The sequence below is a fragment of the Ctenopharyngodon idella genome, chromosome 12 (assembly GCF_019924925.1).
Source record: "Ctenopharyngodon idella isolate HZGC_01 chromosome 12, HZGC01, whole genome shotgun sequence".
Taxonomy (NCBI): domain Eukaryota; kingdom Metazoa; phylum Chordata; class Actinopteri; order Cypriniformes; family Xenocyprididae; genus Ctenopharyngodon; species Ctenopharyngodon idella.
This window is the reverse complement of record NC_067231.1, coordinates 2,148,876-2,174,465: the sequence shown is the minus strand read 5'-3', so window position 1 is coordinate 2,174,465 and position 25,590 is coordinate 2,148,876. Positions and strand designations below refer to the sequence as shown.

General features: G+C 36.0%; 1 protein-coding gene across 4 annotated transcripts in view; it reads left to right on the top strand.

The window, feature by feature from the left end:
- Positions 1-25,590, top strand: part of LOC127523498 (zinc transporter ZIP11-like) — a 136,215-nt gene that overhangs the window by 79,724 nt on the left and 30,901 nt on the right. For all 4 annotated transcript variants that reach the window (XM_051914252.1, XM_051914253.1, XM_051914254.1 and 1 more), the window contains exon 6: positions 8,473-8,640. In XM_051914252.1, the coding sequence (XP_051770212.1) occupies positions 8,473-8,640 (168 nt within the window). The remainder of the gene's footprint in view (positions 1-8,472; positions 8,641-25,590) is intronic.

Below are 25,590 nucleotides of genomic sequence, written 5' to 3'. Positions count from 1 at the left end.
AGGCTGAACACCGTTACTGACAATCCTCATTTTGGCTGCGTGAGATTCTCCAGCTTTGTTGTTGTTGAGCAACCGAAGCGTGAGCTGTTAAAGCTCCGCCCTCTTCTAGAAAGGGGGCCAGGAGCAGCAGCTCATTTGCATTTAAAGGGACACACACAAAAACTGTGTGTTTTTGCTCACACCAAAATAGGGGCAAATTTGACAAGCTATAATAAATGATCTGTGGGGTATTTTGAGCTGAAACTTCAGACACATTCTGGGGACACTAGAGACTTATATTACATCTTGTGAAAGGTGCATATTAGGTCCTCTTTAAGTTACCAAAAATTAACATAGTATTGTTTGTATTCTGAACTTATGATAGGGTAAAACTAAATGACTGCTGCCTCTTTGTTATCAAGGTCATGGTGTCATTAGCATTCAAGTCAACTGTACATTATGACTTCTCTATAAATTGATACAGTTAATATTAAAAATGGAAAGTTTTATGTGACAGGGTAAATATAAGATAATACACATTTTGACAGTTCAATGACAGTAGAACTTGGCTCTTCAAATGATTTCACTTTGTCTTTATTGCCTTGATATACTCACGGCAACTCTGTATATTCTTTTATGCAATAGATTGTTTAAAAGCAAGCAGCTTTACATTATTAAACATTAAAAAAAAAAAAAAAAAACAGTGTCATTGTTGCTTTAAATCAGAATTTCGACTTCATTTTCTAGTATAAAGTGGCTCTCCAGTGTGTTCATGATTTTATTTGCATCTGAGCAAAAGAAATGAACTGGAGAAGATTTCCACATCAGAGAAGGCGGAGCCTCAGAGCCACACCTACCTATTACATAATCGCCACGGACCAATGGTAGTTTGAAGGCGTTTACCAGCCGGAGTGAACTTTTCCCCCGAAAGTTCACTTTTGCAAGCTGTTTTGAACTCCTGAAACAAACACCAAACAAACCTAGTTTTGAAGTGATTTTGTTCGAAATGACGTCACACCAGTTCATTTTTTGATTTCACAGCAAGTACATCAGGGCCTTTTATAACACTGATTATCTCTTCATCATGGCACCTGTTAGTGGGTGGATATATTAGGCAGCAAGTGAACATTTTGTCCTCAAAGTTGATGTGTTAGAAGCAGGAAAAATGGACAAGCGTAAAGATTTGAGCGAGTTTGACAAGAGCCAAATTGTGATGGCTAGACGACTGGGTCAGAGCATCTCCAAAACTGCAGCTCTTGTGGGGTGTTCCCGGTCTGCAGTGGTCAGTATCTATCAAAAGTGCTCCAAGGAAGGAACAGTGGTGAACCAGCGACAGGGTCATGGGCGGCCAAGACTCACTGATGGAGCAAAGGCTGGCCCGTGTGGTCCGATCCAACAGACGAGCTACTGTAGCTCAAATTTCTCAAGAAGTTAATGCTGGTTCTGATAGAAAGGTGTCAGAATACACAGTGCATCACAGTGCATCGCAGACACAGACCAGTCAGGGTGCCCATGCTGACCCCTGTCCACCGCCGAAAGCACCAACAGTGGGCATGTGAGCATCAGAACTGGACCACGGAACAATGGAAGAAGGTGGCCTGGTATATCCATCTATATAAAAGCTTGCACAACACTTACTTTGGGTTTTTATTGCATTCAGATGCTCAGATGTTGTGGACACATGGTACTCCATTCATCAAATGATTGTGGAATGACAGAGATGGATGGGGCTTTCAACAATGTTTGATGTATAGATGTGGATGTGCTTCTCTATACTCAATCAAACACATCTGTGATGACATTTTTGAGATAAATTATGGATGTGGGTTATTATAACAAGGTCTTTTTCTTTCTCTGGCTGATGTCTCAGCATGATTGACAGCTGAGAAGGTGTCAGTGTGTCTGTTCGTGTATGTGACATTGCTTGTAATGGCTGCATTTGAGTGACTGGATCTTGGATCCCACAAACAAAAGATCAGAAAGCTCATAACAGATGTAAAATATTCACAGTGGCAAATTGTGTTACAGTACACTGCCTGTGAAGTATTGAGTTAATTCCAACCTGCACCCGTTTCCGATTTCAACAATCCTCTGGCATAGTTGTGGATAAAGATAGGGAAAGACTGTGTGCTGATGTCAAAGTGCATGCGATTAGATGGAGCTGGAATGTCCTTACAGTGACCCCAAATTAGGTCATGAGTTGAAATGCCACAGTGCCATGGGGTGTCAAATCTGACCAGTAGAGGGTGCTGAAGTCTTCTTCCTTTTCCTGGTTAAAATAGTTTTGCTTCCATACTGTAGGTGGTTTTTTGAATGAGTTGTGTTTGGCAGGATCAGTCTATTATATCTGTAAACTCACATCACGCAAACTCGTGACTATTTATTCTGTCGAACACAAAAGGAGATGTTGTGAAGAATGTTCAAACTGCACTTTTTCATGTGAAGAAAGTAGATGATGACTATCAAGCTCCAAAAAAAAATGACATTAAAGCACCATAAAAGTATGTAAATAAAAGGTAAATATGATGCACTATATGCACTATATTTCATGTCTTTAAAAAATGTAATACTTTTATTTATCGAAGATGCATTAAATTGATCAGTAAAGACATTTATAATGTTACAAAAGATTCTATTTCGAATAAATGCTGTTCTTTTGAACTTTCTATTCATTAAAGAATCCTGGAAAAAAATGTATGACGTTTTTCACAAAAATATGAAGCAGCACAACTGTTTTCAACATTGATAATAATAATAAATGTTTCTCGAGCAGCAAATCAGCATATTAGAATGATTTCTGAAGGATCACGTGACACTTCAGTAATGATGCTGAAAATTCACAAAAACAAATTATATTTTACATTATTTTCACATAGAAAACAGTCATTTTAAATTCTATTTCACAATATTAGTTTTTTTTTTACTGAATTTTTGATCACATAAAGCCTTGGTGAGCACCACATATATATATATAAACATTAATGGAGTTAATTAACATCACTCATGCATGCATTGACAATTTAGTTCATTATATACCTCAGTTGTCATGAAGTTTTCAAGGCCAGAAAGTTCTCTTATTAGTTATAGTTATTAAATTGTCACATACTTGTCTTTCTCTTTACGCCACATATTGTGCAAGTGTAATTTGTTCCGAAAATGGCTTATGACTGATTGCTGAAGACAGGTTTGAGCCTCCTGGTGCCAAGCCAAGCATATGCAAATAAATAAGTGATATGGGATGTGGCTGTTGAACAGAAATTTGCATTTTGTCAAGAAAACCAGCAAACAAGCAGTAATCAACAGAAAAACCAGACACCCGTGGAGAGAGTTTGATCGATACAAATAGCAGCCTGCTCTTTTCTGGCATGCTGTCTTGACCTTTAGATAATAATTTGAGTTTAAGATATATATATATATAATATGTTGTATTTTTTGGGTTATGTGACACTGTTATATGATGTTTAAATGATATGCTGAAGCTTGTTAAGTTCTGCTGTGACTCGGTATCCTCAGAGATTCGGTGTGTGTTTATTGGGTTTGGTGTATGTTACTGACAGAGATGGCAAAGTGGTTTTGCCTGAATGCAATTCTGCTTTGTACAATCCATAAAACAAGTAATTATTAGTGGTGCTTGCTAAGGCGAGCTGCGAACATGAATGATTTCTCAATTTACACGGCTTGTGAAGGGGTGTTTCTAAGCAATTTTTGCCTGGCAGATGATAAAACATAGAGCGTAGAGTCCAGAGTATCATAGAGATTTGCGGGTGGACTTGAGCAAAAAACACCCAAAACACTTTAACAACTGTATTTCAACCACCCACAACATCATCCTAGCATCATTATGGTAATTGTTTGAATAAGAAAACACCTAAAATCTAACAATCTAGTATATCATCACATCTTAGCAGCACCATCTACCCATTCTGTAATGGGCAAAACAGCTGTCTTGGAGAGACTGTTTTGACTATTTAGGATTTGTTGTTATTTTTAGTGCTGTCAGTTGAATTGATCAAATTTTTATATTGTAATAATTTCACAGTTACTCTCCAAATTAATGTAAAACAAACTTAAAGACAGTATATTTTAAATATTTGTTTAATGGCATCTTTTTATATACTAATACTGCTACTGATGTCTCTATGAAAAACATTAATTATAGACATTCAACATTACAGAATAACTGAAAGCTATCAATTTCAACATTTATTAGGCTTTAAAAAACAACTTTTAATTTCAGTGAACTTAAAACAATCTTCACATAAACCCATTATAATAAATTTCATATTACCTGTGGCTTTCCTGTCTAACAGGAAGATAGAAATTGAATAAAGAAATTGAATAAAGTTATCAAACACTTTACAGTCTTCACTGCATTAATGATAAATGAAATATAGATTAAGCTACAGTTTTCTCAGTTATCTTTGTTCTTTGATGAACATTAATGAAATCATCACAGCAACTGGTTTATTAGGCTGCTGTCACTTTAAGAGCTGCCGCTGCCGAATATGACGCGCATCTCATTTTCTCACAACTCTTTAAGTTCATTTAAGACGTTATTTAACTCATTTAAGACTGCTCTTATGAGGATACTCCACAAAACAGGCATTTTGTCATAATTCTGTGTGTTATTGTTTGTTCAAGCGTGAAAGAGAACTCGATACTGGCGAGCGTCTTTCTGTGCACACGAGTCGTGTGTGTGTCACATGACACGACATTGACAGACAGCGCGTTCTTGTTTGTTTTGTGGAGATTGAATGGTTTAAAAGCATTTGTGTGAATAAGAGCTAGCCAAATTACCATGTTAAAAATGGAGGCTGCATTAATTGTGTTAAATATTTGTAACATGTTAAACTAAAGAAAAAAAAAATGAATCGCATGCATTAATGCACTAATTTTGACAGCACTAATTATTTTTAGAGAGATGTTGGTGGCCAACCTGACACTTTACAACAAATCATTGAAAATTGGGGTCTTTCATCTCAGCCCCACTAAAAATCTGCAATTATCTCAGCTGTCAGCATGAATATCTTCTCTATCTCTCATCTGCGGCATGCTTTCTGCTGAATTATGAAATAAAAAGGTTTTAAAATGTGCCACATATCTGTCTGTCTGTCTGATTTCTTCGAGGGGAGGGTCTATGGGCGGGTAAATGTATGGGTATTTATCAGATCTTTCGATCTAATGGATGAAATAAGCTTGTGCAATTTACATATGAACACGAAAAGAGATGCCGGAAAAACATACGTAGAGCAGCAGCTTTTGTTTCTGCTCTGACAGCCGCAAGACTGGCCGAATGCTGTGATGAGTGTGTTTTAGAAATCAGGAATGGTGAGAGAACATTGTGCACAATACGTTTTTCGTCTTCAGAGCAAACTTGGGTCTTGTTTTTTGTTTTTATTGGTTTATTTGATAGGGACCATGCATATTCATGAACATTGTTGTATAAAATACACCATGTAAATATGCCAGAATTAGTAAAAATAACTACTTTTCATCTGCAGTCCCTAGGCAGGTAACCTAAGACTAACATAAAGACAGCCAACAATCATACAACATTCATTCACTATAAATGAAATGATACACATAATAGTGACATGTACATTAACAAAACAAACAACAAAACGAAAAATACATGATTGTTCATCCACCTCTATACTGCATTTAATTTAACAGTGAAAGTGTATGGGTGATAAATGTGTGACAGATAAAAGTGAATACATGTCTGGTTTTCTAGAAGCCACTGTTTTAAGTGAGTTTTAAAGGTCTTGAATGTAGGACATTCTCTTATTGGAAGGGGCAAGCTATTCTAGAGTTTACAGCCTATTTTTGACAATACGTTTTGTCCAAAAGTAGTGCGCCTAAATGGTATCACACAGTCCCCTTTTACAGAGGCCCGTGTACTACCTCTGCTGTCAAGTCTTTGGAAGAAGCCATGCAGCGGAGGGGAGGCAAGATTATGTAACACTTTATATACCAAACAAGCATACTTGAAACGTTTAAAATGATCAAAGCTTAAAAATTTATGTCTCTCTAAGATATCGCAATGGTGAAATGACAATGCCTTTTTATCAAAAATTTGTATGGCTTTATTAAATAGAGATTCAATGCTTTTAAGAGTAGTTATGCTAGTTAATGACCAGTTAAATATGTGAAAAGATCATAGTATATAAGAACAACTTGGCAGCTTTAGTGTAAAGAAATGGCCTAACTTGTTTTAAATTCTGCAAATTGAATTTAACTTTATTTGCCACCTTTTTTACTTGACGTTTGAATGTTAGGGTGGAGTCATATATGACTCCTAGATACTTGAATTAATTTACAATATCAAGCTTCTGTCCTCTAAGGAACACGTTAGAATGTGACACCTTCATATTTGTTTTTGTAAACGCCATACAGACTGTTTAAGTGGAGACATGACTTAGTGAGCCAGTCATCAATGTGAGCCATTGCAGATGTAAGTGTGGATGCCATCTCTTGGTAGTTCTTAGCATGTGTAAAGATTACAGCATCATCTGCATACATCTGAACATCAACATTTTTACATGCCTGTGGCAGATCATTTATATACAGTGTAAACAGGATTGGACCAAGTATGGAGCCTTGGGGGACCCCTACTGGACATTCACATAATGGGGACTTTGAATCATTAATACGAACACATTGCTTTCTACTGGACAGGTATGATTTTATCCAGTTGAGAGCTTGTTCAGAGAAATTGAAATAAGTTAATTTAGATAAAAGAACTGATCTTCAGTCGACAAAGTTTAAATCCCGTCTGGCTACCGCACTTCTTATAATGTTCATGTATTAGGTCAGTAGGCGGAGAGTAGGCAGTCTGTTGCGATGTTCGAACACATTCGACCACATGAGTGTCTACACTACGAAAGCAATCTGGTCGAATGCGTTTTCGACTACCTCTGGAAATGGACAAGCTCAAAACATTTTAGACCCCATTTACACCTGTATTTAGCATCATCCACTTGTGATCCGATCGACCAAAACGCATCTTAATACCAGATGTAAACAGTCTTTATTTCAAAGAGGACAAAGCCTCACGAAGGCTGAAATATTCACTAAAATCAATAAACTCTTTGTAATTTCTATATTTTCTTGTTTCATTTTATGGCAGTGCAACATTTTTGCACCTGAAACAATGACATGTAGATCCGGATCCCCGTGATGTGACAGCGTTACCATTCATGAAGCATGTTCGGCCTTCACATGTTGTCCATCACTCGTAATTAATTCACGAGCGATCAGTCAGTCACCTAACTGAAATGATATTTTATATTCCACATGTGAACTTACCTCAGCCCTCATCTAAAAATTCCTTCCATCTTTCCAGACAAAATACTGTAAACGCTCTGATCGCACATGACTGATGTGCTTCTTATGACCTTTAAGCCCAAGTAATCTGCATTCATTATATTCTTTCATGGGCGGTTGGGAGAGATGGAAACTATATTATCGACATGTTCTTCCGCCCAGTCTGAGGGATTTCGTTTAAGTGAGGACGATTCAGGGTCGTTCTCTTCTATTTGCTAATTCTCACCGCACGCATACATAATTGCGCTCTAAAGTGATGGGTAATTGGTGGTGTGAGTTTCAGATGCACTCTGGATATAATTTTTTCCTCTCTTTTCATAGCGATTAAAGGAAAGAAATGATTTGACGTTTGGCGTTTAAATAAGGATAAAAGCTACAGTGTGAGATTTGAGGGTTCCTTGAGGAGATAAAAGCTCAGCTCGGCTTTGAAAAGAGCCGTTCATTTTGTTATGTTCTGCTGCTGATTATTAGCTGCATGTTCAAATGAGTCGACTACAGTAACGAGACGTGAGGTTGTTTTATTGACTTCCTTGAACTCAGTGTTGAGCAATTTTCTGACGTGCACAAACTGATTAGTTAATAGTTTATTTTCCACTTTGTGTTTGATTTGATACATTTGTGGCCTTTTTTCATGTGCAAGGTTATTCTGTAGATCTGCTTTACTTGAGTTGAGTTTGTTTCATAATGTTTGCAACATTGACACTGTTATTGAAATAAGCTGAATCAACATTGAACTACTCTTCTGTAGAGCTGCTTTACAGCAATCTGTCTGTCTGTCTATCTATTTTTCTGATAGACTTTATTACCTTCAAAACATTCAAACTTTAAAACTACTTCAAACTGAAAACCTTCAAACTTCAAGCTTTTATTTTATTATTATTATTTTTTTCTTCCAAACTGTCTAGCCTGGCTTTTTCAAGCCAACTTCAAAGTTTGTCATCAAACTTTACTCATCTAGTTGTCTTTTGATTTTCAGTGATGTTTACAACCCTGTTAACAATGTCTAAATACATTTAAAACCCAGATATATGTGATTGTGCAACACTGACTAATGAATTGCTGTTATATTGATTCTTTCAGTGAACAATTTGCATTTGAAATGTGGTGTTCTCCAAAAAAATGACATTGGAGTAGATGTTTGACGTGCCTTTTCTGTTTCTCTTTTAGATAAAGTCGAAAATGGAGAGGTGTACCAAAGACGCAGGGCTCCCAACACCAGCCATACAGAGGAACAGGAAGTGAGTACTAAACCACAGGAACAGACGAGCCAATCAGGAAACAGCTGGCGGCGAATCGTTCTGCTCATCCTGGCCATCACCATACACAACATTCCCGGTGAGTCTTTCCTCTCCTGACCGCATCTCCTCTTCAGTTATTCCATTATTCAAGTCCACATGTCCCTTTCTATATCACGTCTCTAAAGCAATAAAGGGTCAGTACGTGTGTGTCATTTTCTTCATGTTTGAAGATAACGTTAGAATCCAAGAGGAAAGAGTTTTAGGTTTTTTTGAATACTGCTTTTCTTCCTGGTTTGAAGTCAACAGTGACAATTATTCATGAGCCTCTGTGGCCTAATCCTATATTGAGAAGGCACTGTTTTATAATTATTCATATCTGCATGTGACCTTTTCCTATGACAGGCGCTTCAGACAGTGATTTGATACCATACTGAAACTTGAGCAGCGTATGTTCCTCTGCACGGCGCAAAAATACAGGTGTTTCCTCACAATGCTGACAAAGCAACATAAATTAAAATTATATTTTTTATAATGTATAATTACTATAGTGTTTTAAGTTATTATTAAATTATATATAATTACTGTATATTTTTTGAATTTTAAATTAGTGCTGCTGTTGATATTGGCTATATCAAATTGAAATCTGCATTTCTGAATGGTCTACAGTTTAAGGTTATATATAATAAGTGTGATAAATTATATAAAAATTATAATTTATTATATTTAAACAGATCATGCATATATTTAAATTAAAAATACAGGTGTGTCCTCACAATTCTGACAAAGCGACATAAATTAAAATGATATATTTTATAATGTATAATTACTGTAGCATTTTAAATTATTATTTTATTAGTATTTTATTATATATAAATAATATATATTTTTAGAATTTTAAATTATTGCCACTGTTAATATTGGCTACTTCAAATTGAAATCTGCACTTCTGAATGGTCTACAGTTTGTTTATATATAATAAATGTAATAAATTATATAATAATAATAATTATATATATATATATATATATATATATAATTTTAAACAGATCATGCATATATTTAAATTGTATATAATTACTATATATTTTTCATATTGGAATAATATGTTGATATAATATAAAATAATATATATTTTTATTTTATATATATATATATAGCATTTTTATTACTATATATTTTTAGCATTTTAAATTATTGCAATGGTTCATGTCGGCATGAAACGGAAATTGTGCTAGTTTTTTTTTTTTTTCTTCCTTTTGTGAGATATCCAAGTGAAACGGCTTCTGGAACAAGAACAAATGTAGGGCGGGGCTTGATTTTGTCCGTGGGGAACTGATTGGATGGTTGTGGTTTGCTATTGGTGGATCTCATGTGAGTGACAGGTTGCCCCTCCCTCATCATCAGAGAAGAGAAGAGATGTCGCTGCAAGAGGGAGGGAAACTTATTCTGATTCAATATTGCGAGGAACATGAATTTAAAACAAAAATGATGTGCATGGATTTAGAATAAACACGGCAACAGAATGATCAGTTTTGATTTCATGGTGACTTTAATTTTGGCAGTATCAAAATGAAATCTGCATTCAGTAATGGAATGGTCTATGGATATGACTGAAAATGAAGTCTGTCAAAGTGACGGATAATGATTATTTCTAGCTCTAGTTCTGTTTCTCTCAAACTGTGCTGGTTTTATGACACTTTAAAAGTCTTGCCTCCTGCTCCGACACTTTTCATCCGCTCTTTCTCCTTTGCATTTGCACCATGCTGCCTTTATTTTCCTCTTTATCACCAGCGCTTTCGGCAGCACTTGATCACATCGCAGTCGGGCAGTCGCCCCCTGGATGCATTTGTTAATCACTTCAGCGCCGATCTCTTTGCTCTGCTTTCATCGTTCCTGAGCGATGAGCAGCATGTGTGAGGTGAATACAGATGACAGGTAGTCTGAGCGCCAGCGGACACTGACGGCAGTGTGTCTGTCTCTGTGTGTTCGGTAGCACAGAAATGTTGGCATAATGTGACCCCAGCTGTCCTCAATGTCCCATCTCACAGCCCTTGAAATCAGGCACATTCTCCCAGAAGTCTTGACTGCCGATGGACGACCTACAAAAAGACCACCAGCTGGGATTTCAAGAGTGTGTTTGGAGTGAATGTGTATAAAACACCAGATGTTTTCCTCCCTTAATTACACAATGACTCATAGCTTGTTCTTTTCAGTCTGAATTTGCTTTTTTGAGCTTTCCAGCAGACTCTTCAGTAAATGGACATATTGTCAGCAGGACAAGCATTTTTTATAATGAATCATCAGAATTAGATGAGATCAATAGAGCGTTGTGGTTTAGCTCAGGTTTGAGAGGAAAGTACAAGCTCACTAAGAAAAATGACAGATAATTAGATTTGATGGTTCATTCATTGACGAGTGCACTAGAGTGATGAATTGATTTACAATCATTATATTAAAATAAACGAGATGTACTTTTTCCCTCTTTTGTAAATTATGATAAAAATACACACTAGCATTCAAAAGTTTGGGGTCAGTAAATTTAAAAAATACTTTTATTCAGCAATGTTACAAAAGATTTCTGTTTGAAATAAATGCTGTTCTTTTGAACTTTTCATTAAAAAATCATCAAAGATTCATCAAAAAAAAACATTTAAAAATCTTACCGACCCCAGACTTTTGAACGGAATATGCATTATTAATATTTAAAAATAATTTCTAAATTATTGTTTTGTCATGTATATAGTTTTACAATTTATATTATATCTTATTTTATCATATTATTATTGGAAATTCAATGGAATATACAGGAATTTATGGAAGCTTGTTTCCGAGTTTTAAACTCACAATTGCGATATAAACTTGCAATTGTGAGAAATAAAGTCGAAGTTGTGAGATATGAACTCGCAATTCTGACTTTTTTTTCTCACAATTGTGAAATATTAACTTGAAATTGCGAGTTATAAAGTCCAATTCCAGGGGGACAAAAAGACAGAAAGTCTTTATAACACGCAATTCTGACTTTATAACATGAAATTGCGACTTTATATCACAATTCTGACTTCGTAACTCGCAATTGCGACTTTATATCACAATTTTGACTGTATATCACACAATTCTGACTTTATAACACGCAATTCTGACTTGATATCATGCAATTTTGACTTTATAACATGAAATTGCAACTTTATATCACAATTCTGACTTTATTTCACACAATTCTGACTTTATAACACGCAATTGCGACTTTATATCACAATTTTGACTGTATACCACGCAATTCTGACTTTATGACTCGCAATTGCGACTTTACAGCATATCACAATTCTGACTTTATTTCACGCAATTCTGACTTTATGACTCGCAAGTGACCCTTCACAAAGATCCGCCCCCCTTAGTTACTGTTGCTTTGTCCGACAAGCCATGCCGCTGTCACGCCACACAGAGTGAAAAATACATCGCAGAGCAAAGAGGACACTGACAACACGTCGACAGACAAGACAGAGCAGGTTGCTTATGATATTAAACCCAGCTTTCAAACTGTGTAATTTTTTAAGAAAATCGAACAATAAAAACCATTTTGTGGCTCTTTAATGTGTCGTGACAGATTGCTGTAGCGCCTTGTGAACCGATCATCTCTTCCTACTAGTTAATTTATAGCATCAAATAAACATGGATGATCATGAGAAGGAATGTTGTTTCAAACACGGAAAGACGTCAGTACACACCATCTTTCAAGTTCAAGTCCACCGAGGTTAATCTTCTAACTCCTGACTGCTTTGTCGGACAAAATGGCGGATTCAGCATTATGATTGGTTAGATCGCTTGTCAATCAAACTCCCGGTGAAGGGTCAATTGCGACTTTATATCACAATTTTGACTGTATATCACGCAATTCTGACTTTATGACTCTCAGTTGCAACTTTATATCACAATTCTGACTTTATATCACACAATTCTGACTTTATAACTCGCAATTGCGAGAAAAAAAAGTTAGAATTGTGAGATAAAGAGTTGCAATTACCTTTTTCATTTTTTATTCAGTGGCGGAAACAAGCTTCCATAGGAATTCAATTCAAATGAATGAACTAAATAAAATTATAATAATAATATTAATTGAATTTTTGCCAAACCCTGGCGTCTACAAGCTGAAGTTCACAAAGAGTCACATGTCATGTTGCTTTCTCCTCATTTTCACCTTTTTACTATTCACAGCCTTGTCTATTTGGGTCAATTTGTCTTTGAGGGCATACGGTCTACAGCACAGATCAGCTCAGTTTCGACCAGGAGCTCAGTGTGTCAGTGCTGGAGTGTGTGCCGTTGGTTTCTGTTCTTCCCATGACATGGTGATGATGAGTTGACCTTTTCCCTCCGCTCTCTGATGTGTGATCTAAAGTGGTGTTGGCTGATTTGATCTTGATAAGGTCAATATGAGAGAAGCACAAATCCATTGTCCGGTTTGCACCATTACGTCCCTTCATTTGGCAATGTAGCTTCAAAAATTCCCCTAAAAGGTGTCGAAAGCATTGTTAGTTCTCTTGAGTGACGACAGCAGTACATTAGAGCTTTTTAAAAGGTAATGGCCTGCACTTAAAAAAAATGACCTAAAGACCTAAAAGAGAGACATTTGACTCTTGATGTTTAATGGGAGTCTTGAGTGTTTCTTATTTTGGTATCTGTAGTTTTAAAGTTTTATTGAATCTTTTTGGTGCTGTTTGAAGTTCTCCATATTCTCAAACTCCTTATTTGGTGACACTTTACAATAAGGTTAAATTTGTTAATATTAGTTAACATGAAATTTGTTACTTTTTCAAAGTCTTGATTTTGTTTTTGGGCTGCAGCTCCTCTCTTCCCAGTCTGTCAGTAACGCTCTGTTTAGTTCCTGTCTCTATGAAGCCCCTCCTTCTGAAAAAGCACAATGCGCTCTGCTCTGATTGGTCGGCTGGAGCAGTGTGTTGTGATTGGTCAAGCGCTTCGAGTGTGTTTGGGAAATGTCCCGCTCCTTACCATAACCACCAGTTTCAACACACTACTAACTAACTCAGCCAGGCCCCGCCATGTTTTCATATAATATTACTAAGTGGGAGCATATATATTGAAAATAGCAGAGGGCCTAACACAGATCCTTGCGGCACTCCATAATTTGCTGACGTTATCTTAGATTTTTCCCCGTTTAAATAAACAAAATGGTAACGGTCTGATAGGTACTATCTAAACCAGCTTAATGTCTGTCCCTGAATACCAGCGTAATTTTGTAGTCGATCTAAGAGTATTTTATGATCTATAGTGTCGACTGCAGCATTGAGATCAAGTGAAACTAGTACTGAGATACAGCCTTGGTCAGAGGCTAAAAGTAAATCATTTGTAGTTTGAACAAGCACAGTTTCTGTGCTATGATGAGCTCTAAATCCTGACTGAAATTTTTCATTACACACTAAAGAAAGATGAACATGGGAAAAAAGCATTATAGGTCCTCTTTAAAATCAAATGTTGTATCTGTTTAATATTATTTAATCGAACTGAGCTAACCTAATAACAAACAGTTGTATTTTAATAAACTAATGTTAACAAAGATTAATAAATACTGTAACAGATGTTTTGCTCATTCCTTATTGTAAAGTGTTACACACTTGCAAAATTGCATGTAAAATGGCATATTTTATCCTTTTTATTATCCTATAGATTGTTTAATGTTCCAATTTTGTGTTTGAGCAAAATAATAATTTGATCAATCCTTCATCTAACCTCAGTTGATCTTTTCACTTCTACAAAAGCCAAAACCCCCTATGAATATCCATGCTGGCGGTCCCACAGCAACTACCCAGCATCATTAGGATTTCATGCATTTTAAAAGCCTCTGGAAAGGCAGCTTGACATTGATCTCTGTATATTTACTTCCACAGTGTGCAGCCTCAAAATTGCAGGAAGTATTACTTAGCAAAGTCAGTAAATGAACCCATCACCCTTGGCAACAGAGTTTAAATGCCGTTTCTCATCAGTCAGGATGGTGGTAATATGGTTCTGGTGGTCCTGTTACCTTGAACGCCCCTCACAGCATGGGCCAAATCAAGTCAGCAGGTGACTTTGTGTCTGTTTGTGTTGTGTGTTGCCTGTTAAAAGATGTAGTGATCTGTTGTCAGTGGACAGTTTTCATTGTAATCCACTGTTTTAAAGTGCTTTTATGCAATTTATTGTAATTTTCTTCTTTGAAAGATGACAAAGAATGGAATTGCCTGTGCATTTTCATTCAGTGTCTAGGACAGGTGCTCAAGAGGCTACAAAGGACGTAAAAAAGTAAATCCTGTAACATTCACTGTGGCTACTAGAGGAAAAATAAAAATAGGTAAATGTAAAAAGCATCCATTTTTTTGCATTGTACTGAAAATGTTGCAGCACTTCCACATTACTATCATTTATTATTTCCCTGGCATTGATTCTCACCACAGTGTGTTGTCGAGTCATCTGGGAGAGGAGGAAAGGACTGACTTTTGTAGGAATATTTGGGTAAATACAGCTTTAAAAAATGTCCCGGGTTCAATACAAGCTCATTTTAATTGACAGCATTGCATTTGACATAATGTTGATTATAAAAATTATAAAAAATGGTTTAGTGTATAGATAGATAGATAGATAGATATAATTCTTAGTGTATTATTTGAGTGGTAAAATGGTTCTAGTCATTTGTATTGTCGTTTTAGGCCTTCTGTTGTCATGGTAAAGTGCAATTTAATATAATTTTACACAGAAAAGGTTAGAAATGTCTTTTTTCACACTATAATCACTATAATCATTTCAAATAATTATGTGAACATTCAGACCAGAAATGCTGACGATTTAGCTTAAAGGGATAGTTCACCCAAAAATGAAAAATATTCCATAATTTACTCACCCTCAAGCCATCCTCGGTGTATATGACTATCTTTTTTCAGACAAACACAATCAGAGTTATCAAATATCCTAAGTCTTCAAAGCTTTATAATGTGAGTGAATAGGGGGGTGACATTTTAAAGCCCAAAAAAGTGCATCCATCCATCGTAAAAGTAATCCATACGGCTCCAGGGGGTTAATAAAGGCTTTCTGAAGAAAAGTGATGGGATTTTGTATGAAAAATATCCATATTTAAGACTTTATAAACACTCGATTTGCGTAGGCCATCTGCCGGAAGCTATTTATTATAGTTAATAAAGTTTTAAATATGGATATTTTTCTTACAAAAACCCATTGCTTCGCTTCAGACGGCCTTTATTAACCCCCTGGAGCTGTATGGATTATTTTATGATGGATGTGCTTTTCTGGACTTCAAAATCAGGAGCACCATTCACTACCATTATAAAGTTGGGAGAGTCAAGTTTCGTGGACGTCTGTAAAAATAAATTGGCATAAAACTCACGGTGGAGGACCGAGATATCCTACGATATGCACTGCTCACGGGGTCGCATGATTGTCTGCTGTAAATAAAATGTAATAGGCTATGCTTGGAATAATACAAGTAAATTCATATTTAATTTAATATTAGGAAAATAATATATTATTTATTACATGATTATTTAAATCTCCTATTTAAAAATAGGAAGATAGACGCGCTATAGTTAAAATGGTCTAAGCATTTTATCTCAAAATGATGGATGTCATTTTAAAAATATGGAAATTAGCGGAAACGAGTTAATGCAGCCTCTTATTTATAATACATTATAATATTGTATTGATGTAACGGCCCATTTCGAATGTTTACATGTTTTTTTGCTCTTTCTTCTTTCGCTGAGGTGAAGCGGTGATGAAATATTATTCTTGTAAATACTTCCCAGCATTTTAGTAATAAAAGTGTACATATTTAAAATGCTTGCAAATTACAATGATTGTACGGTGTTCTGCAGTGGTCAAAAAAGGATTTTGGTGAATTTCGAATTGATCTCCTCTTTAATAACTTGGATTCGGACGGCAATTAAATTACCACACGACCTTGGCATTTGTCAAAAAACAGTAGGTAATTTGGCCGGAGATTTTTACGAGGGTGGTGGGAGAAAAACACTGACATTCTGGATTCAGACGGCAATAAAATCACTGCCTAGCCCCTGTAAATGTTGAAAATACCTTACGTCCCTATGAGAAAAAGTTACCGTCCGAATAGAGCTTATGACATATTATTGGCAGATACAGAGTGACGACTGATATTTATATGCAAGTATCTGCTGTACGGTTATAAAGATATCATTGATTTACATTACAAGCATCAGAATGGCATCTTCCTTTTTTTTTCCATATAAATATCAGCATCTGCACCAAATTGCATATTTTTGCTCAGTTTGGGCCTCTGAAAAAAAACAAGCTGTTTTTTCCTCCATATTCTCACTATATGAGCCTGATGTATCAAATATGACACACAACATAAAACACATATGCAAACTTTAAAAAATAATTGTTTAAATTGTTTTAATCAACTGTTCAATTTCAAAATTTGTGACTTTTATTTCAGGCATTACAGGGTTAAGAATCATGTCTGATTTGTGGTGGACAAAACTAGAGCAAGAATAAACTTTTACTAGACAACTAGTAATGTTCATTTATCATACTAATAGTACTTTAATAACTGCAAGTTCAAGTTATTTTGCGGCCCTCCTAGAATTTTACTTCAATTTTCAGTTGAGAGCCGCTTTCATTCAGCGTTTCCTTAGACTTTGAAAATATTCCTTCAAGAACTTCATCATCGACCACAACTGAACCAGTGTTGTAGCCCATGATATCATGACCTCCCATGACTTTCTCCAATAAAGTGTTCAGTGTTCAACCATTTCTTTTAGCGTGTGAGAAAACGGAACATGAGCTGTTCACTGCTTCCTTATTAGCAGGAGCTTTCATCTTCTGCTTTGTCACATCAAAGATAGAAAGCACTCCAAAGAGAATAAAAAAAAGAGGAAGGATCCTGGGATGTGCTGTTAGGATCAGAAAGAGACATTTGGAGGTTTTGGATGGCCGAGCTCTTCCTCTACCCTTCTAACCTCAGATCTTGATTGCAAAGCCACAAGGCTTTACTGACATGTTAATGAAGCTCTGAAAGTGCACTTTGGGGAAATAATAACACATGTGGATTTACTTTTTTGCTAGAGTCTGGATGTTTGATAAGGTTGAGTTGAGTGTTTCACCTCGGCTGCTTTCTGATGGCGTGGCGCAGGGCTTTGCTTGCCTGATTCCTCCGGTGGTTTCATTAGGTTTTTTTTGCTGGTTCTTAAGCAGCGGTCGAACCCAGCATGCTCTGTGGAGCCTCGCCGTTTCTGAGTCTTGCTCCATTCTTCATTTTCTGCTTCTTTCTCTTCCAGAGGTCTGTTTTTCTACTGAAACAAAGCAAAATGTGCCACTTTGAACAGCGAGTCTGTGCTTCTGCTGCACTTTGGACCTGCTGTGCTTTTGCAGAAGAAACTTTTGAGATAAGACAAATTAAAACACTCGAATGAAGCATCATCATGTATTTGGATTGCGTAGAAAACTTCCATCCACTTGAATTACACAGTTTTAACATAAACTAATAAACTTAGGGTGTGTTCACACTTGTACACTGTGAAAAATTTTCGAGATTTGTTATCACAACATTTTTCTTTTGTCAAATCATCTTAGATAATGTGGTTCAGATAACATAATATTTAGAGTTTCTGTTGAGTAAACCAATCACCTTCATTGTATTAACTCCAATTTTTTTATTTAAATGAACTCAAAATTTTAAGGCAACCAGGTAACTTACTTTTTTAAGTTAAACCAACAATTCTTTTTACAGCGTAGTTCGGTTCTCCTGGTTCTTTTGCTCTGGACCAAAAAAGAAAATTATACATTTAGTCCTGGTTTGCTTAGCGTTCATTTTTAACACAGAACAAAGATACAAACCAAACTGCTTTTAAAAACGTATATTTGGGATGAAACTTGCTGTGTTTTGGCTAAATGCGGTCAATGCATGTTTGTACATACAGTATGATGGTATTTTCACCAGCTGAGAACTCACAAAGAGCTTATGAAATGTATAAAGGTGATTCCAGTAATTCTTCTGTCGCACATCAGACATGGTTCTGATGCCTATTTACTGAACTGTAAGGGACAACATCGTGACTATGATGAGAAGAACCAGGTATGCTTGAGCATTCTGTCCTTTTTTGGTCATAAATTCAAGTTTGGTTCAGTTTTGGATGATCTTGTAACACTGTTTTAGTTTTGCGCTCATATTCTTATGGTGCACTGTCAATCTTAGCAATCGATCCAATCCAAACACGCTCCAGCTGTAAAACAGTGTCCGATTGGTCTCTGCACATCGTCCCTACCCACTATACCCACCTACCACACCTGAGATCCAGTTTCCATTGGTTGAACTTTCAAATGACATTGGAAAACACTGCGACGCAATCAGATCCTGTAAGTCATAGCTTTATCCAAGCAGCATGTCAATGTCACTCCGTGAGGATTTTCTCAAGATCTACACATCATTTTATGTTGTGTTCTGGTTCGTTTGAATCGAGACAAACTATGGTTTACTAATGTTTTGCGACGTTACAAAGCAGAATGTGGCACGAAAGCTTCATCTCATGTACATGCTGGTCTGCGGCAACTTTTTACAGTTGTACCTCATCAAATTACGATCGGTTTGTGAGATTGGCCAAATTTTATTATGATTTTATTTAAAATCATATTTCCGAAATGCATTTATTCAAATGGCCTAGAATCAGCATGAAAACAATTTGTGTTAAAAATTGAACATGGTTAAAATATGGCAAGCAATATTTAATTCTGAAAACAAATTGGGTTTATTGATGATAAATATATAAACCTGGTTGGTCATTGTGTATTTAAAACATTTAGTTTATTAGTGCTATCACAGAAATCTTTCGGTAACACTTTACATTAAGGTTTCATGTTAACTGTTACAATCCTGTCTTGTTTCCCTGGTTTTGTGTTATAGGACTTTTATTTTGAAGTGTATTTTTCTGCTCCAGTGGTCCCCCCCCCCACCCACCCACCCACCGTGATTTGTTCCTGTGTCCTTTGTTTACATTGCTGCCTTGTTTGTTCCCATAGTTACCCTTGTTTTCTTCCATGACGATTAATCACCTAAACCTGTTGCTTGTTAGCCCCTTGTTATCTCCTCTTTTTATTTATACCCCTGTGTTTCAGTTTTTTGTTGGCCGGTTGTTTTCTTTACTACCCCCTAGTAAATTTTTTTTGCCCATTTGTCTCTGTCCATCATGGCCGCCTAATCATCCCCCTATACTGATTGGCTTCATCACTGTCTCCTTTTGACTTATAAGCTGGTGTGTGGTGGGCGTTCTGGCACAATATGGCTGCCGTTGCATCATCCAGGTGGATGCTGCACATTGGTGGTGGTTGAGGAGATTCCCCCTTCCAAATGTAAAGCGCTTTGAGTACCCAGAAAAGCGCTATGTAAATGTAATGAATTATTATTAATTACCAATCAAATGCATCATATTTAGTTTATTAGTAACTGTCTAATCTAAATGGATGGAAATTTTATATGCAATTAAATCTTAAACATAGGCCTTTTTTGAGTGTTTTGATGTCCAAGTTCTAGGCTAGACCATGACTTGAGCCTTTTATTACCTTTACTCAGAAAACAACTCAACATTGGAGAAGACTGGTTTTCATGTTAAAACATCTGCAGACTTTCATTCACAGTGTAGAGGTCAAATGTCTGCAGAAGAAAATTGCCTCCATGCTAAATGTCACTGGACTGAAGACGTCAGAAGATACGCCGGTAGGCGTCTGAGGAGTGTGCTTTTGTCTGCTGCGGAGCCCTGCTGTAACCTCTGTCAGCCGCTGATGCAGAGCTGCAGCTACTTTTGTCAGGACATAATTACAGTGTTTGCAGTGCAGCGTTCTATTGATATTCCTCATACAGTACATTCTGTAAAAATGTGTTCAGAGTGCAATTAATTCAGCCTGAACCACTTAACGTACAGCCTCCATTCAAACTAGATAATTTCAGCCTTGTGTGATTTTGGTTTTTGAAAATATCTCATTACCTTAAAAATGCTTTTAAATGTAATGGCTTAACAGCTTTTACAATAAAACAAAAATTATTTTCTTGGAGTGTAGCAGGTAAAGATACCTTTTTCCCCCAAAGGCAGGCCGCTTATCCTGATTCTGTGTGCAGACAGATAGCGGCTGAAGTGAGAGGGGCGGCGAAGTGAAGCACATGAAAAAAGTTCCACACTAATGTCACCAGTCATTTTCGGTGAGAGTGGCGAGTGGAACCGAGAGCAGCTGCAGTCCTGTGAAACCGTTCTATATGGAGAATGAGTCTGAGAACTGCTCTGGAGAACGCTGCCTTCCTAGGAGACTACTTATAATGACACATATCAGGGTTTGCCAGTGCTTAAAGGGATAGTTCACCCAAAAATGAAAATTATCCCATGATTTACTCACCCTCAAGCCATCCTAGGTGTAAATGACTATCTTCTTTCAGACGAACACAGATGCCAGCTCTTCCAAGCTTTATAATGGTAGCGAAAGTCCGAAAAAGTGCATCCATCAATCATAAATATAATCCATATGACTCCAAGGGGTTAATAAAGGCCTTCTGAAGTGAAGCGATGGCTTTTTGTAAGAAAAATATCCATATTTAAAACTTTATAAACCAAAATAACTAGCTTCCAGCAGATAACCGTATGAAATCAAAATCTACCTTTCTTATTTTTTATAAAATATTGCAGTATTTATTATAAAAGATGTATCTGTGCACGTATTTTTTTTAAATTTATGTGCCTTGTAATTTTGAATAAAAATAATTTTTCCTCCCTCTTCTCTGATGATGAGGGCGGGGCAACCTGTCACTCACATGAGATCCACCAATAGCAAACCACAACCATCCAATCAATTCCCCACAGACAAATTCAAGCCCCACCCCACATTTGTTCTTGTTCCAGAAGCTGTTTCACTCGGATATATACATCACAATAGCGAAGAAAATACTATTGCAAGTTCCATTTCATGCCGACTTTATCAAGTAGGATCACAATTAATTTGATAATGAAGTCACTTACAGTATCTTCACTGTTAAACAAAGTTAAACACAATGGAAAGATATAAATAGTTTGCTTAAATGGGTCATTCCTGTTCTTTTAGAAAATGGCTGTTGTAATCGAAGATAGACTTGTTTTTTTAGTTTTTTTTTTTTTTTTTTTTTTTACTTATTACACATGATGACATTTTCTTGAAAAAGAAACATAAATACATGAACCTTGCACCTTATTTGAACCTTATTTTATTTTTTTTTAATTCTTGGACACTCTTATGAACCGTTTCTGTGCGTCACTACTGGAGTGTGTTTCAGCTTTAAAGCCGTTCTTCTCACTTTTGCATCCACTTGTGTTAACTCTTCTTCATTTGACATCTGTAAGCGAGCTAATGCAGCAATCACATGCTTCGTCCTGACCTACAGTTACAACAAGATTCAGATCCCAGGTTGAATGCATGCATGCATAAATTTCATCTCCCAAAATGCTCTCCGCTCTATATCTGCTGCGCTCCATCAACGTCACTCCAGACTCAAGGGTTTGGTGTGATATGGGTCAGCAAGATGTTTAAAAGAAATCTTTTCTGCTCTCCAAGGCTGCGTTTATTTGATCAAAATAAACAGTAATATTGTGAAATATTATTACAAGTTAAAATATCTGTCTTATAGTAAAGTGTAATTTATTCCTGTGTTCAAAGCTGAATTTTCAGCATCATTACTCCAGTTTTCAGTGTCACATGATCCTTCAGAAATCATTCTAATATGATGATTTGCTGCTCAAGAAACATTTATGATTATTATCAGTGTTGAAAACAGCTGTGCTGCTTCAGATTTCTGTGGAAACCGTGATTTTCAGAATTCTTTGATGAATAAAAAGTTCAAAAGAACAGCATATATTTGAAATAGAAGTCTTTTTTTTTTTTAAGATTATAAATGTCCTTACTGTCAGTTTTGAAGCCATAGCCATAGGTAGTCTAAAAAATAACACACGTGTGATTCATTAACACAAGGCTTGCATTTGTCGTGTACGCACAGCATGTTGAGAGGTTCAAAGAGAGCGTGTGGGAATGACGTAGTCTAAAAACATGCATAAAGAATCCATTGGCATTCATTTCTACATGTAGACATTATTAGTTTAAGCATGAAGATCAGTGGTATTAAGTCTGTGTGTGTGTGTGTGTGTGTGTGTGTGTGTGTTTCTGCGTCCTTTGGGAAAACACTGGTCTGATTTTCATATGTGCCTGCAGTTCATTAAGTTAAGTGCAACTAAACACATTGAATAACCTTGTGAAATATGGTCAGCATCATTACATTTAGCTGGAGGTTTTGTTAGATCTGTGCCTTTTGAGAATGTTCAACACATTGAGTAAAACATAAAATACCTTTCTGCAAAGATATCACGACTAATCTGAAAGCAAACAGATGGTCTTTTGAAAGTGAACCATCCCTGATTCAATATATAGATTACACTGAGGAAAAGAAAATTATATTTGCTCTTTTGGCTATGGGCGAAATTGCACCGGACCTCTTCTCTTTTCCCCACTGGTTTGCTGTCAGAGATGAACACAGGTGAAATGGTCATGAATTGGTCAGTTATTGTCAGTCATGTCTCTTGTGTATAATCAAGAGTGCTCTCTAATCTCCTAGTATGCATGCATGAAGCCACTAGTATGACTATGCATCCCAGAACTCAATTAAACACAAATATGCACACTTGAAATCTTTAAAAGCTCTGTCCTCTGACAGACTGTGTGTACTTGATTACCAGACACTTTGTTATTGTGTTCAATGTGAAAGAGACTTTTTAATTCCTCATTGATCTTGTCCATCGATTGAATCTTGTTTTTGTCTAATGATAGCTAGACATTAGTGTCATATATTCTGCAGACATGTGGCAGTAGCATTTGACAACATTGTTACTGTAGTTTTTCTTTTGTCAAATCAACTTCAGTAATTAATGTGGTTCGGATAACATAATATTTAGAGTTTCTGTTGATTAAACCAATCGCCTTCATTGTATTAACTCAAATTTTTAATTTCAATGAACTCAATTTTAAGGCAACCAGGTAACTTACTTTTTTAAGTTAAACCATTACACGATTATGGCAAAAATCATAATCATGATTATTTTGGTCAATATGATCATGATTATTTAATACAATTATGAGTGGGCCATATGAACAAAACCTTATATGAGTAGTTCATTTTACAATAGTGATATACAGTAGTCAACATTTGAAGTGGATCAAAAAAGTTCATCAAAGTTGTCCTAAGAACAAAGTTGTCCTAAGAAGAAGGTTTTTGGACAACTTTGATAAAAGGTTTTGATCCACTTCAAATGTTGACTACTATATATCAAGTATATTTGCTGGAAATAAGGTTGCTGTGACATCTAAATCATTTTAGATACCTGCTAAACTTCACAATTCTAGAAACCAGTTTCGACACCACAGCAGAATACTAGGCTTAAGGCCTAGTATCGTCATAATCATCTGTCTATTTGCCTTCATATTTCATCTGTAGAAAAAAATGTTTCTCTCAGTTTTTATATATGGAAGAGCAGGATATGTGATTACATGATTGACAGATCTAGAACGCACTCTCATAATAACATCTGCACACATGGAAGAAAGTGGACAGTGATTAATTCAGTGGAAAATGAATAGAAATGATATTCTGTATAAAGAATGTGAGAATAAATCTGTTCTCAGATACCAATGAAAACAAGAACTCAGCATCCACTCTCTTCTCTCCTCCTAGTTTTCAAAACTGACGTGGCACATGATCTAAAGCTCAAATCTAATTGGACGGCCTGTTTCATCGCGGAGCGACTAGAGAAAAAAATTGACACACAGAACATTTGCGCTGAAATTTTGCGTTCAGTGTGAAAGGGCCTTAACTAATGCAAGTAAAAAAAGTCCTCAAAAAATTATTGGAAATAAGTAAACAGTCAGTTATGCAATAAAAACAAAAAAGCAAAGTACAAACAATAGGACAAATAAAATAAACAAAAAAGATACAGAATAGATAGTTTTTTTCATTCAAGTATTCAGCTAACAGCCTACTACAGAAATTGAATAATCGGTAACACTTTAGTATAGGGAACACATATAAACTATTAACTACGACTTTTCCCCTCAATAAACTCCTAATTTACTGCTTATTAATAGTTAGTAAGGTAGTTGTTAAGTTTAGGTATTGGGTAGGATTAAGAATGTAGAATAAGGTCATGCAGAATAAGGCATTAATATGTGCTTAATAAGTACTAATAAATAGCCAATATTCTAGTAATATGCATGTTAATAAGCAACTAGTTAAAAGACCCTAAAATAAAGTGTTACCAAATAATCAAATGTAAAATAAAACACAGCATATTCTTCACTGTAAGAATTAAACTTGCTTTGATTCTTATTAAAGCTACAGAAGTGGCTCAGTCAAGAGCAGTGAGTGATTTTTCTTTGTCTTTTGTTGTTTGATTAACATTAATGACTGACAGCAGCAGGTTTATTAAGCTGCTGTCACTTTAAGACTAATCCACGGATCCAATACAGTTACACAATACATTTGCTCTCAAATGTTTATGTTCACTTAACACATAACCGACTGGGTTCACGTGAGTACTTGACAAGCCCGGCATTTTGACATATTTTTGTGTATTTGACTGTTTTTCCACTCTGTCTCGGAGCGCGCGCACAGAAAGGAACCGCTCAAGTTCTCTTTCATGCTTTTAATAACTCTTTTTAATATCATGCACATCCTGTTTTACAAAAGTCATGTTACTTGATTTTATGGATTTGCACATCAAGTTTGGGCTTTTGAGGAGTGAAAGAGCACTGCTGGTTTATCTCGATTGTCATATTTTCAAAATCGTTGGAAGCCAAAATTGAAATGAATTGCACCCCCCTAAAAAGATTTTATTACTACTATAACAACTGCCTTTAAGATGAAACATTTAGCTCTCTGCATAAATTACCATTTAAATCATAAAACAGGAATATAAAAAGTATTGAGTATTTTGAGTTACATATCTGTTCAATGCGATGA